Here is a 14,205-nt window from a genome sequence, read left to right as displayed (position 1 = left end):
TGCTCTGCGGGCTCCTCTGAGGAATGTCTGGGGAGCACGTGACTGATGCACATGCCCGCGGGAGCGTGCCTGGGAGTTAAAAACCAAGCTGCCCCCAATTACCGTGCAAAGTGTTTTGTCTGTGACTTAAGCCCCTTAGGTCTCCTGAGGGGTGTGTGAGTTAGAAAGAGCCGAGAGAGAAGAAAGAAAACAGAGAGATGGGAAACCTCTCCCCGGAAGCATCTTACAGAATTGCAGACCATGACAGGCGGGGAGGTTCTCCGAGGGTCCCCCAGGAAGACCGTCAGCCCAGCTGGCGCTGACGCTGGGCCTGGCTCCTGTTTTCACGGAGTGGCTCTGCCTCCCATTTGCACAGTGCAGCCGTCTGTCCCCAAATCACCTCTCCAGGGGCCAAGCTCCAAACAGAAGGGTGAATTTGTGATGGGATCCCAGGGCTGCTGCAGTCTGCACCCCTGCCCTGCCCAGCCTGGAGCTGCTCCCGCCTGCGGTGGTGGTTGCATCCCTGCTGCTCCCTCTGTGGGCACCGGCCATGGTGGACACCCCTCAGGGCTCTGAGGTCCAGCCCTTCGGGTTCAGACCCACACTGGTTCCTAGAACCCGACCCTGGCGGGCGGGCATCTTGTGAGCCCCCAAATCTACAGCCAGGAGACTCACCTCCATCTTTCTGTTAGTGCCCTCCTCTCCAGGCTCCCCAGCTATGGGACCTGAAGCAGAATTCCAGAATTTGAAAGCACAGCTCAGGAGTTGGGCAAAATATCTGAGTGAGCACAATTCAGTCGGGAAATGTCGGGAAGAGCTCGAGTGTCCGAAGCCCCAATGGGGCCGTGGGACTCAGGAGGCGTGGCTGAGAGAGGGCTCCCCCTGGGGCCACTGGCCAGGGCGCCCTGGTCTTCAGACCACCGTGCTGGGATCGTGGGCTGCCTCCAAACTCAGCCGGGGAGGTTCACCCCCAAACACGTGGAGACCCCATCTAGAGCTCCCAAGCACCACTTTGGAGGTGGCTGAGCCTGGTTCCAGATGGGCTCCAGGGAAATTAAGGGGTGAGAAGAGTGAAGTCAGAGGACCCCCCCAAGCTGGGGTCACTGCCTGTCCTCTGCTCTGTCTCCTCGGGAGGAAACACCAAAGTAAATACTCATCTTCCAGCACCGGCGAGCAGCTTTCTTGCTTCAGAGGTTGCCTGCCAACTGTGGAAACTCTTCAGTGTGTCCTAAAAAAGGGCTTTCACCGCACGCCAGCCCCTCCCCCAAGCAGATGTGAGCTTTTCATTCACTGACTCGGCTTAGCTACTCATGCTAACATTTCCTCCCCACAGACTATTCCTGGCCCCCGGGGCGAGGCGGTGGATAAACATCGACGGCAAGACCATGGACATCACTGTCAAGGGGCTGCGGCACCCACACCGCTACGTGCTGGACGCGGCGCAGACCCACATCTACATGCTCATGAAGAAGGTGTGGGCGGGTGCGGAGGGTCCGCGGGGACCCTTCTCTTGGAAGAAGGTAGTGGGTGGGAGTGCTTGGGTGCGGGGGTGCTTCTTGTCTCATGCTTGCTTCACCAAGAACCCAGGGGTGAATTTTAATGTGTGTGTGTGGTGGGGGGGGGGTGAGGCATAGGAGGGGGTATAGACCAGCTTCTCTGTCCAGAGTGGCCACAGGACCTTGAGAAGGCTCAGACTGTCCCACCCCCAAATTTCCTGACAAAGTAGGACTGGGGTGGGCCCGAGAGTGGTATTTCTGGCAAATTCCAGGTGAAATTGATGCAGCTGGCAGGGGACCATGCTTGGGGACTGTGGCTTTCCAAAGCGCCTTTCAGACGAGGAAGCATCTTCCTTCACTCTGCAGGTCTGCTGCTCCTGCTGCTGCTGCTGCTGCTGGGGTGGTAGGGGAGCCCTTGGGATCCATCAGGGAATTCACTGGGGTTGACACTGTCTCTTGCATCATCACTGTTTTCCCCTTGTTCCCACCAGGATTCTTATGCTCGCTATTTAAAATCGCCAATCTATAAGGAAATGTTGGCCAAAGCCATCGAGCCTCAGGAAACCTCCAAGAGAAGGCAAGTGGGGTGGTCTGGGATTGCTGGGCGCAGAGAGTGAGCAAGGGTCTCTCTTGAGATATTTGCCTGATGAGGATATTGGGGACTGGGAAGTGTTTCTGAGGGTGTGATTGCCTTTTTGGCTCCATAAATGCCCTGAAATCCCCCCAGCAAGGTCTCCTTAGTAATTACTGCTAGAGTACTTTGCTTCCCTCATGCTGGTTTGAAAGAGTTTCGATTCTCAGACTGATCGTTACCTTTATCACAGAGAGAAGCACCATCTCACTGGCTTTTAACTGCTGCTTTTCTCCAGCTGCACGCTGACGTGTGGGGATTCATTTAGCTACATCCACGTGTCCTCGTAGACTCCAGAAACCTCAAGAGAATAGCAGACTCTCCCCAATGGTAGATGGTTATCCTTCAGCAAAGAATGAAATCCAGTTCTGAGGGGCCAATTGAACTCTTTTTGGGGAGGGGGGAAACTCTGCAGTCATCAAAGTTTCCGAATATAGTCACCAAAGGGCAGCTTGGACATCTGCATGGAGGTTGTCCTGGTGCCGGCACACGTCTGAGCCATTGGGGTAGGTCAGTGTCCCCTGTTTTCCAGCTCAGCCCATGCTGGGCTCCTTTCTAGCACCTTCGGTCAATTCAAAAGAGGGGTGTTTGCATCGGAGGCTTTATTAAAGGAGCTTAAAAAAAATAACCAGCTTGGTTTCGGTCTGGAGGCTAATGTCCCTGTTGTGGAAAGGAGAGAAAGGAGATATTTGTGGGGCCATCCTTTGAGGTTTACCGGCAAGGAAGGGAGGTCAGTGTCCTGGGACTTGAAAGCATCTCCTTTAAGTCACTTTAAGCCCTTTAAGGGCTGTAATAGTTCAGAAGTTCTGCAGAGAGCAGTGGGGAGGAAGAAGAGCCTTGGAGACTCTCCAGAGGCAAGTTGGGGGGCCTGAGAAATCATCTGGGGCTTGGGGGCACTAACCCTAGTGCTTGGCTTCCATGTGAGGTACTGTGGTCGAATAATGCCGTCCCTGCTGCCGGGAGCAAGCACACAAGTGTGCATGCTTTAAAAAAAAATTAAATAAAATTTTATTAATTTACTAAATAATATGAATTTTGGGGGGGGTCCATCTTCATTGCTTTTTAGCAGATGAAGCTCAGCCTGTAAATCTGTGAGGATCACAGTGGGCTTGCTTGCTTCCTGACTCGACGTGTAAGACAATGTATAAAAGGTTGAAAACTTAATTTTTCTAGACTAAGTGAAATCAAGCCCTAAGCCTCCTTCTTCACAAGGCAGGTTGGAGACCCAGTTTCAGGCACAGATTCCCAGACAGAAGTAGGGAGGGCTCTCCTCCTCCCTGAAGCGGCTGGAAGAGTTCTAGGTGCTTAGTAGCCCAGACATTTGTTGGGGGGCGGGGCCCTAGGTTTCAAGTCCACTTCTGCTGCAATGCTTGTTTCCAGGCCTGCAGGGAGTGGGGCTCCACCTCATTTCACATGGAGCTTTGTCCTGGCCCCATGGCCTCAGATGAGAGAATCCACTGTGAGCTTCTCTGGAAGGCTCCAGCTGGTCCTGTGGTGCCACCAGCTCCTGTCCCTCTTCTGCCCTATGGGCTTTCTCTGCCCCTCCAGGCCAGCCCTCTTGCACGGGCCTGCCCTCTCCTTCCTGCCAGAACTTTGGCTTTGGAAAACAAATGCTGGACTCTCCTGTGAGGTCAGAACCTTCCAGTTTCTAGTGTCCAAACCCTGCTTCATTTCAGGAAGAGCCTATAGGGAGTTAAGATGACAAACTGATTTCTAAGCTCTGTAGAAGCTGAATCTGGAATGTCACCAACCAAGCAGCTTCCTTTATGTCTAACATAACATTGTGTGACCACAGCAGAGACGCACTCTGGTCCCCTGAGAGCTCACACTCTGTGAGGACCCCCGTGGAGGTTTGCTGGGCAATCGGAACAAGCCCAGATTCTGTCCTCCCAGCCCCTTCTCCTGCCAGGGCCGAGAGCATGTGCCTTCTGCCAACCTCTGCCCGGTCCTTCCTTCCAGCTCCAGCCTCCCGTTCATGCGGCGTCACCTGCGCTCCAGCCCCAGCCCCGTCATCCTGAGGCAGCTGGAAGAAGAAGCCAAGGCCCGGGAAGCAGCCAACACAGTGGACATCACCCAGGTCATGAGCAAGCTGGACCGTAGGAGCCAACTCAGAAAAGAGCTGTCTCCTAAATAAATCTGCACCCCCGGGGGAGGGGCGGGGGCATGCATTTGGGAAAGCTGAACCAAGAGGGGCAGGGTCGGCGTCTGGCTGAGTCCAAGCCCCGTTAGTCAGTCTCACCCCATGTCCCTTTGACTCTGCATGGTGGGCTTCCTAGTTCTGCAGCAATTAGGGCGACTGTCAGGGTCAGCAGTGGAGGGCAGAGGTTGCCTGGTGGAGTAGCTCTGGGGGTTCTCATAGTGGGGGTTTTGCATAGTGAAAACCAGGTTCCTCGGTACCAACGTTTGCTTTCGGACATTAGAGAAGGCTCTCCCACCCCCACCCGCCTCAGGCATGGTGCTTCCATGCACATTTGTTTCAAATCACTTTAGGAAGTTCCTCATCCCATCGCTGCAATTCAGCCCCTGCTTCTAAAGCAGGTGCCCCTACAAGGATCCCCTATATACGTGGACACCTGCCGGATGCCTGCTACACTTGCCTGGAAACAGCCAACTAGATCATTTATTGGTCACAATTATAGGGGGTAGCTGGGCTTCCTCCTTCTGTGGTCTCCCCATGCCCTGTTGCATGCCGGGGAAGAGCAGCTTGTAGGGCAGAAGGATTGCAGCCTGTGACTTCCAGGGCAGGGAGTGGAAACGGTCTTTGCTGTCTTGTGGATGAAGTTGAAGGTGCTGATGTCTTCCTTCGCGGGAGGAGGGATGGTAGATGTCTGTTACATTTTCGAGATGAGTGAGAATCAGAGAGAAGGCTCCTGGGTACAGTCCAGATGTTGTGCTTCCCTCCGTAGTAGGTCAGGGGTGGCGCAGAGGACAGGTCACCCCTTGCCTTGGGAGGCCTAGAAGGTAATACTTGAAGTTAAGTTTGCCTTGTGCCCTTAGGTTAGAGTACAAAGCAGGGAGAGTGAGTTGGTGAGTGAGCCAGAGCTCTTGTACAACAAAAAGACTCGTTCCACACGTTGACTGCGTGCCTACTGCGTGCCCGGCACTGGTGAATATAATAGACATGCTCCCTGTCTTGTGAAGCTTACGGTCTGGGACTCACCAAAAAGTAGTGAAATCAACTGCAACTCTCAGGTAGCTGTTGCTGTATAATGACCACAAAACTAGAGCGACTTCCAACTCTGTTTCTTTCTCGTCTGTGTGGCTCTGTTGACCTTGGAGGGACTCACTCTGTCTGGGCTTGATGTTCGGTGCCCAGGCCGGGTCGAGTGGAATGCTTCTGTGCTCTGCTTCACCAGCCTCTCATCTCTCATCCTCCAACAGCTAGTTTGGCGCGATCCTATGGGGATGGCAGAACCGCAAGGGCGTGAGTGATGCAGAGGGCTCTGGAGATGTAGCTGGAACCGCACCTGGTCTCTTTCAGCTCACCCAACTGGGGTCCCAAATGCAGTCTGGGGTCAGGGGTGGAGAAATGGACTCTAGCTCTTGAGTGAGAGAAATTTCAAAGTCTTTTGGCAGGGTGGGGTGAGCCATTGGGGCCACACTGCCATTGACAACAGTCACAGGTGGTACAAATTCTGAATGCGTTCCATGGCAAATGGATATGGTGCCGTGACAGGGAGGATGGAAGGCATGTGAGTTAAGGAGGCCTCTGTAAGGTGGTGACAGAGAAGCAGTGGCGTAAGAAAGAGTTGGTCAGACCAAGAATATGGGCTAGGCAGCAGGCCTCTGCGGGGAGAGGAGCCTGCATGGGCACAGTCCCTGTGGCAGGAATGGCTTGGAGTGAACTGAAAGGCGGTGAATGGATCCTGCTGGACAAGGGCAAGTGGTATAAGATGAGGTTTGTGAGGTGGGCGGGGCCAGGTGTGCACAAGGTCTAGTAGGCCCTTGGAAAGAGTCTGTGGCTCTTGGTTTTATGTTAACAAAATGATTCCATTACTCTCCCGACTTTCCCTAATCATAGGCTAGTTTATATTCTGAAAGAGCAACTTTGTTCTTCTTTCTTTTGAAGAATGTTGAGGTCCTACCTGGGAACTCCAGGTAGAAATTTCAGGTAGAGTCATTGTAAATTGAATGACATGACGGGAGGGACCATGTCTCTCTTACTTACCACTTGGAGCCTAATACCTGAGGCCTAGCAAGTGCTGCATAAACGTGTATTGCACAAGTGGGTAAAAGAATGAATGAAGAGAAGCCCTGGGTTTGGAGACGGTTTCTTGGACTCTGGATGTGGTTCTACCACTAGTCATATGGTCCTGAGTGAGTCACTTAACCTTGTTCCCTCCTGACTTGAGAAATGAGGCCTTGGGACCAGATCCCAGCTTCTTCAAACAGATTTTGTTTAATTCCAGGAGGGTACCCAGCCGGGGGCAGCAACTTTACTTGAAGATTTGGAATGGGAAGAAAGTTAGGTGGTTTAAAATTTCACATTAAAATAATCATGAATATATTATGAATTAGAATGCAAAATATACATGAATTTTTTAAGATAAAATTTGAGACTTCAAAGACATTTCATGCTTGGCAGTGGCAGGTTGAAGCTTTGCCCTCAGACTCCTGGGAAAGCATGTTTACCCGGCTCTCCTGCTGTTTGTCCTACTTTTGTGGGAAAGTTTGAGAAGCGTGAAATCAGAGATATTTGCTATCTTTTCTAGCTACCCCATATGAGCTGAGATTACAGAGCTAGCAAAATGGCGGTAGGGATGGCAGGATGTTGAATTCACCATGAACTCTATGGGGCACAGACTATGTCATGTTTACCTTAGACTCAACCATTCACCATCCTGGTCCCCACATGTGAGATGTGTCTGCTTCCCAAGTCTCTCATCCCCCAAGAGTCTACCAGGTGCTCTGGGCATCATGCCAGGTGCTAGGATCATGGGTGGGAGAAAGACAGGTTGGAAAGCTTCCAGCCCAGCAGGAAAGACAATTAAACAACAGGGTGGGAAGCCACATGTTGCTTTGTGAGGACATGCAAGGATCGCGAGGCTGGGAGGATCAGGAGAAGACAAAGCAGAGGGGTGCTGGGTTAATTGGTAGGTGAACATGATTATGATCAATGACCAGCCTGGACCACCCACCCTGGATGGTCTCTATTTTTTTTTTTTTTTTTTGTGGGACCCTCGCCGGCGGCTGGGGAATGAACTGGCACTGCAGAGGCTGTGGGCAGCCTCGCAGCCCAGTGCTCAATCTCTGCGCCACCAGGGGAGGCCCTGGTCTCTATTTTTTTTGGAGGATCTGGGACTTCATATATTTGCTTGGCTTCACTATTATCTCAGCTCCAAGCATCAACATTTCAGTCCCATCCTAAGTGTCTGCTCATGTTCTGCTCCCCAACCCTGGAATCCACCAGGAAATCTCCGTGGTTAGTAGTCAAGTTGCTGCCGGTGTCTACCCAGTTTTGAGATTTTGTAAGAGTGTCCGCTGCCAGACTCTACTAAGTGGCACCCCCCCACCCCAGCCCCGGGGCCCATTTGAATCTCAAACTGCATCAACAATTGTATTCACTTGGACAGGAGTTGGCTACATTTAAATCATTAGGATATTCTCTCTTAGGCAAGCTCTGAGGCAGCTTGAGCCCCTCTACCCATAGCGGGAGGTCTCTTATGCTAGAGAGTGCATATGCTATAAGGTCTGCTATAAGGTACTAGAATTTCCCTTGTAGAATTTCATTTTCCAGCCTGGCTTTTAGAGAGGATTAAGTTGTGAGGATTAAGTGGAAATTCAAGGACCAGGGACAGTAACATGCAAGTAAGCACTTAGCACTCTGTTAGGCATCTAATAAATGCTCAATAAATGCCAGCTGCTCTTATCAGAACCGTTACCATCATCGCTATCATCATTACCCAGACCCCCATCATCACTGTCATTATCACAATCAGCATCACCAGCACCATGATCATCACCACCATCACTGTCACCACCGCCACTATGCTCCTCCACATCATCACCATCACCACCACCACCATCTTCACCACTGTCATGCTCACTATCACCACCACCCCTAGAGTGTCAAGGTCTGAGAGTAAGCACGTGCTTTCTTCCATCTGTCGGTGTTGTCCAGTGATTCTTTATTCTTTTAAGCATTTCCCAAGGTACATTTTGGGCGTGGCTGTCCAATTATTTTCCTCCTCTGCATCTCTCAGTCTTGCATGAAGCCCCTCCCAGCTCTCCAGGGACCACTAGGATATATTAGGGGGGTGGGGGGAAGCGCTGGGTATTGGTGTCGTGTCCTGTTCGTGCAGCTCCCAGGAGGGGGCTTAGCAGCAGAGCATAGTGACCTGCCGCGGACCAGCACAGCAGTAGACGATGAGGCCACCTCAGGGTTGAGAGAAGCGTGCAGGGTGGTCAGGGCGTCGGTGAAAGAAAAGACAAACAGACACACTTCAAGAGTGAAAATCTGAGTGTAATTTTCTTTGAGTTTGTGACCAATATATATATGTTTTCCAAAGGCACAGGGACAATGAATATCAATGAAATCAGCTTGCTCATGGGCTCAGTCTATCACCATCAGGGAGGAGATCTACATAACAAGCAATGACCATTATAGAAGAAAGAAGGAAGTTTAGAAAGACAAATAAGGGATTAAAGTTTGTAGTTCTAGAAAGACAGGATAAGATTTTTAGCATTCTTGTAGTGGTTCCTGGTGGTCGTTATCTTTTGATAAGCTTCTGCCTTTTCAGGGAACTTCCGCTGCACTTCCTCTGCTTCAGGGTGTTATGCTGTTCCCCCCCTGCGCGCTGGTTGCCCAGCCAGACCTAGGGACGGTTAACCCTAAAGGTCACTGCAGGGGGAGGTGCAGCAGTGACCGGTCAGACCTGAATTTCAGGGGTGAAGTAAAGGTCTCTTCAAAATGGGAACATCTGGTGTGGGCTGGGCCAGATGATATGGCTGGTGGGAGAGATCACTGGAGGGGGCGCTGCACACCTGCATGCTGAACTTGAATGAGACCCTCTTCTCCCCGTCCTGCTCCCAGGAAGTGGGAGTTCAGGTGGCCCCTGGGCTCCCTCCGAGTCTCAGGACAGAAAGTGAATCGCATCTGTGCGCCATCTGCTTTGCCTTCCGTGGAAACACCTGTGATCGTGTCCTCCTGTCAATGTACCTGTTCCATTTCATGCTCCTCGCCCCCTTTGCTTGCTTCCTACACGTAATAAAGCAGCACCGAACCCAATTCTCCTTCACCGTGTCTCTATCGTGTCACTTTTCTTTGTCACTTGTCATGCATGCCGCTGCTTTGCCGCCTGCCCCAGTGGTGGAGTGCCATGGGCAGGAAGGGCTGCCATCGCAGGGGTGAGCCCAGGCCTCTGGGAGAGGATCCCTGGGCACGGGGAGGGGCAGAAAGCCATCCAGTGCGGAGAGTCAGGACCCACTGGGCTAGAAGACAAGAGCTGCTTGGGCCAGGTAAGTGACACAGGGCAGCCTCACCGCCCTTACCTGTCCTGCCCTGTCATTCGTCCTGGAAAAGAGAAGGTTCTGGAAGAAGGGAGTTGGGAGAAGAAGGACAGAGAGGTGCATGTGGGAGGTGCAGGGAGCCACAGCACTGGGTGGGAGGTGATGGAGTGTCTCCTCCATCTCGGTCAAGGTGCATCAGCAACACAAGCCTCAGTTTTCTTACCTGTCAGTGGGGATTTCTACAGGTGTGTAGCACAAATGCTGAGGAAGTGGGGTTCAAGGGAACGCATTGGGGGTGTGCGTTTTCTCAGTCAACTTGTTGAAGGGGGAGAACTTGGATGCCTCCAACTCTCTTAACAAATCCCATCTCCTGGTTTTGGTATTTGGGGTCTCACTGTCCACAGCCTCAAGTCTAATTGAAGCCCCTCGGGAAGGGGAAGGCAACACTGATCAGCCAGACAAGCTGGGCTTTTAGGCTGCACGGACCTGGGTTCAGATTCTTAGTCACCGTACTAGTTACCTGTTGCCACAGAACAGCTTAGCACCAGCAGCCACCATTTCTTGCAGGTGATGCTCAGCCGGGTCACCACTCAGGGAGCCCCCCCGCCCCCGCCCTGCCAGGTTCACTTGGCCACCTGTGTTCTTACTTGGAGGCTCTTGAAGAATCTGCTTCCAAGTTCACTCAGATCATTCTGGAGGCTTCAGTTTCTCCCCGTGATGCTCACAGCCCCAGGCTTTGCTGGCTGTTCAAGGAGGGCTGCTCTCAGCTTCTAGAAGCTCCCCAAATTCCTTGCCACTTGGCCTCCTCCAGCTTTACAGCCAACAAAGGAGAAATTCTCCTTGCTTTAAGTTCCTATCATCCTCATCTCTTCCTGATTTCTCCCAAACCCCAGGGCTCCCCTACCCGCCATTGTTGCTCTTCTCTGCGGACTGTCCTATGTGGAGACATGTGTCCCTGTGGGAGGGCCCTAGAAGTGCAGTGCTGGGCACCCCAAACTTGGTGCTGGCTAGATGCTTTCCCCACCTGAGACCCCTCTTCAGTGGGTACGGGGTGGGACAGGATCTTTGTCTGCAGACAAAGACCACCTGGGTGGTGCTGACTGTGAGACCACACGGACACCTGCAGCTGGTGGCCCCCAAACTTCAGAGCCCCTCATTATTCCCAGCAGTGTTGTTGGGGTGAACCTGGAGTGGCTTGGGAAGTAGATGCATTGGGGCCCAGACTGGGCTTGGTTCTGCTTTGTGGGCTGTGGGTGTCTGAGCAGAGGAATTAGTGGCTTTGAGCTGCTCTTTCAAAATGGCATCTTGCTAGGACGTCAGGTAGCTGGTGGGCGAGAGTGGAGAAACCCCTGCACCCCCTAGCTCCAGGCCAGCCCTCTGTGGCCTCTTTCCTTGTCCTCCAAAGGCCAGCCTTGCTTGCTGCTGTGCTTCCCCTGTGGTGGGTGACACACCCAGGTGACCTGGAGCAGGGCAGGGCCCAGGCCCCGGGGCAGGTGGGAGCCTCTAAGCAGGGGACACCCAAGATGGCGGCAGCTTCAGAGAGGCTTGTTCCCGCTCTTCCAGAAGACATTTCCAATCCTCCCTTGGAAACCTTGTTGGCCTCACTGTCCCAGAGGGTCCCGTTGCCTGCAGGGACCAGTACTACCCCAGCTCCACTCACGCTGGGCTCCGACGCGGTGCAGGCCACACAGGCCTTTGGGAGACAGACCCCGGCCGATGGGCCCTTGCAGAAGCAGAGCTCCTCCCGGAACTCCCAGCTAGAATTTTCTTCTGTTCACTTAAAGCTGTCCCAGGCTCCTCCACCCCCGTGCCCAGGCAGCTCCCAGGCCCAGGGGGTTGGGCTGCTTCTCCTTTCTCCATGGAGAGACGTCCTGGCCCGGGATTTCCCGTTTCCTTCTCGTGGCTTGTCCATGTCCCACAAGCGGCCTTTCCTCCTGGCCACCCCTGCCGGGCCGGCAGGTGGCTCAGGACCATGATGGAGCTAGGTCGTCCCCAGGTGTTAGCCAAGGTCAGTCAAGGTCAGTGTGGTCACAGGCTGGATTTCAGGACAAGGTGGGCGGTCTTGGGCTTGGGAGACTCAGCAAGGCCCAAGCTGGGCCTCCTGCCACATTTACACTCTGGGAGAAGTGTCTCCATTTCTTCTGCTGGGAACCCAAGGTAGAGAAGGGGTGTGGGGGTGTGGCATGGGGCGGGGGCTGGCGTTTGGGGTGACTGAAAATTCAGCCAGCCACATCCAGCAACTCAGGCCTGGAAGACGGTCATTTTGTGTCTTTGGCTGAAACTTCCCAGCTCTGGGGATGGTGCCCAGGACGCGGGCCAGGCCGGCCCCTTGGCAGGAGGCCCCTGTGTGGCTGTGCCATAGTCACAGTGGCTCTGGGCACCTTTCCTGATGACGTACCAGGGGACAGCCAGAGCAGGCCTGTGCTCGCCCTGCGGTCCTGCCTCACCACTCACCTGAGCTCTCTCTCTCTCTGCAGCCGGGCCAGCACACCGCCCCCAGCCCCCACCTGACCGTGTACACCGGGACCTGCGTGCCCCCCTCCCCTTCCATCCCACTGTCCCCCTCCTGCCGCTCGCCCCGCAGGCCCTTCCCCTCACCCGCCCGCTTCATCCGGAGGCCCAGCAGCACCGTGTGCCCCTCGCCTATCAGAGTGGCCTTGGAGGGCTCCGAGCAGAAGGATGAGGCCGGTGGGGGCCAGCGGGGACCCTGCTTCACCGAGAGCAGCCAGGCCCGGGGCGCCCCCAAGGCGCGCATGGCTCTGTCCTTCAGCAGGTTTCTGAGACGAGGCTGCTTAGCCTCCCCGGTCTTTGCCCGGCTGTCGCCCAAGTGCCCCGCTGTGGCCCACGGGAAGGTGCAGCCCCTGGGGGAAGTGGGCCAGCAGCTGCCACGGCTGAAGTCCAGGAGAGTCCCCAAGTAAGGACCCGGGGTGGGGGTGGGGCTGCTGCGGAATGTGGGTGCTAGAGCTGGGGGCTGGGGAATGGAGGATTCTGGGCCAGCAATTCCGCAAAGGGGCCTTCTGACCCCCCTGGCCGCTGGACAGCTTCCAGACAGCCCCCACCCTCCCACCTCCGTCTGCTGGTAAAGGAGACGGTGTGAGTTCTTTCCCATTTTTTCCCCCTTGATATGTTTTTCCTTCCCACCCTGCCCCATCTCAAGAAGGTCTAAGACATCTACTGCATTTTTAAAGGCCAGGAAAGGCCACTGGTCACAGTGAGAACCAATGGTGGTGGGGTGCATAGGGCGTGGTTTTGGGATCTCCAGTCCCCCTCCCTATCTTTGGTGATCTGCCCCCCACCCCTTCAACACTCACCAACACAAACTCTCAGAGGGATTTGTGGGGATGGTTTTCTTGAAGTGGTTTCTGGGAAAACAACAGTGTCACCATCAGCCAAGAGGTTGCCCCCTTGAGTCCATTTTGGGTGGTGCTGCAAACCTGAACCCCAGAAGCCAGGTTTCCTGAGGCAGCCCTCTGGGTTCACAGCAGGCCCTCAGAATCCAGGCATGTCTATTGATTCTTCCCAACTGGCCCCCGGTGAGGGAATGTTCTAGCTTTGCGGCCGTTGCCCTGCCTCGCCTGTGGGCCTGGAGCCTCTTTCTTAGAGGCCACTGATTCATCTGAAGGCAGTTCAAAGGGATTGAAAATTCAGTCCTGGTTCAATAGGAACATCCTGAATTCACCAAAACCAGAAAAACGTAAGCCCCTCAAAAATGAAAATAATGCGCCTTTCAAATGATCCTTCATTCAGCAGGAAAACAGGAGTGTCCTCCAGGCCCGGGGGCTGCACACACAGCTCTTGGCAAAAATGTCTGGGTGTCACTCTCTCCAGTTTAGGTGGGAATTTGGGGTCCTCCCGCCCCCATACTACGTGCTTTCTTTTTGTGCTTGAAGCTTTTTCCAGATCAAAATGGATGTGCCTATGGAGAGCGGCACCTGCCTGGTGGACCCAGAGGATGCCGGTGCAGGAGAGTCGGGCGAGCAGGGCACAGAGAAGGAGGTCATCTGCCCCTGGGAGACCCTGGCCCAGGGGAAGGCTGGCTGAACTAGCCCGACGGGAGTTGCTCCCGTCAGACTCCACGGAGGGACGCCAGACGCGCTTGCTCTTGAACCAAAGTGCATTGAGATTATATTCGGGAGAGACCAGCCGGAGGGACAAGCAGGGTGGGTGATGGGGAAGCTCTGGCTGGGCTCCCCGCCTCCCCTGCTGCTTCCTCCCCTTGGGCAGAAGAAAGGCATGTGCATCCAAGCACTTTACTTGCTGCCTTAAAACCGATAAAAGGCGAACTTGTCAGAGTCTCCAGGAATGGAATGTTAGCTGTGTCTGGTTTTATTAGTTATTCATGAGCTATTTTTTTTTTTTGTGAGCTAAACTCATGTCTTCTTTGATTTTCTGGACAAAGGGACATTGAGTTACTTTAAAGATCTCCCTCCATGTCTAAACTGGTTTGTGCGTCATGCTTTTATCCACAGAGCTCACCAGTGGGGCACCCCAGATTGTGGCGTCACACAGGAAGGGGGTGCTGGGGAAAGACTTCCTTCTAGAATACCGGGTGTGTTCAGGTCCATCAAGAAGCAGCCACCAAGATGGGGTTAGACAGGCAAGGGATTTATTGGGGGAAATACCCGTGAAAGAGGAAGTGTAGCAGCAGAA

General features: G+C 53.9%; 1 protein-coding gene across 2 annotated transcripts in view; it reads left to right on the top strand.

Annotated features, from left to right (window-relative positions):
* RGS9 (regulator of G protein signaling 9) overlaps nt 1-13,941 on the top strand; it is a gene marked incomplete at its 5' end in the record, with an annotated part of 50,346 nt that extends 36,405 nt beyond the window's left edge. For both annotated transcript variants that reach the window (XM_084238904.1, XM_084238903.1), the window contains 5 exons: nt 1,313-1,451; nt 1,967-2,061; nt 4,066-4,183; nt 12,033-12,469; nt 13,446-13,941. In XM_084238904.1, the coding sequence (XP_084095030.1) occupies nt 1,313-1,451; nt 1,967-2,061; nt 4,066-4,183; nt 12,033-12,469; nt 13,446-13,596 (940 nt within the window). In that variant the 3' untranslated portion in view covers nt 13,597-13,941. The remainder of the gene's footprint in view (nt 1-1,312; nt 1,452-1,966; nt 2,062-4,065; nt 4,184-12,032; nt 12,470-13,445) is intronic.
* Nucleotides 13,942-14,205: the final 264 nt, after the last annotated feature.

This window comes from Talpa europaea (assembly GCF_964194135.1).
Source record: "Talpa europaea genome assembly, chromosome: 7".
Taxonomy (NCBI): domain Eukaryota; kingdom Metazoa; phylum Chordata; class Mammalia; order Eulipotyphla; family Talpidae; genus Talpa; species Talpa europaea.
The sequence above is the reverse complement of the archived record's forward strand: the minus strand, read 5'-3'. Positions and strand labels throughout refer to the sequence as shown.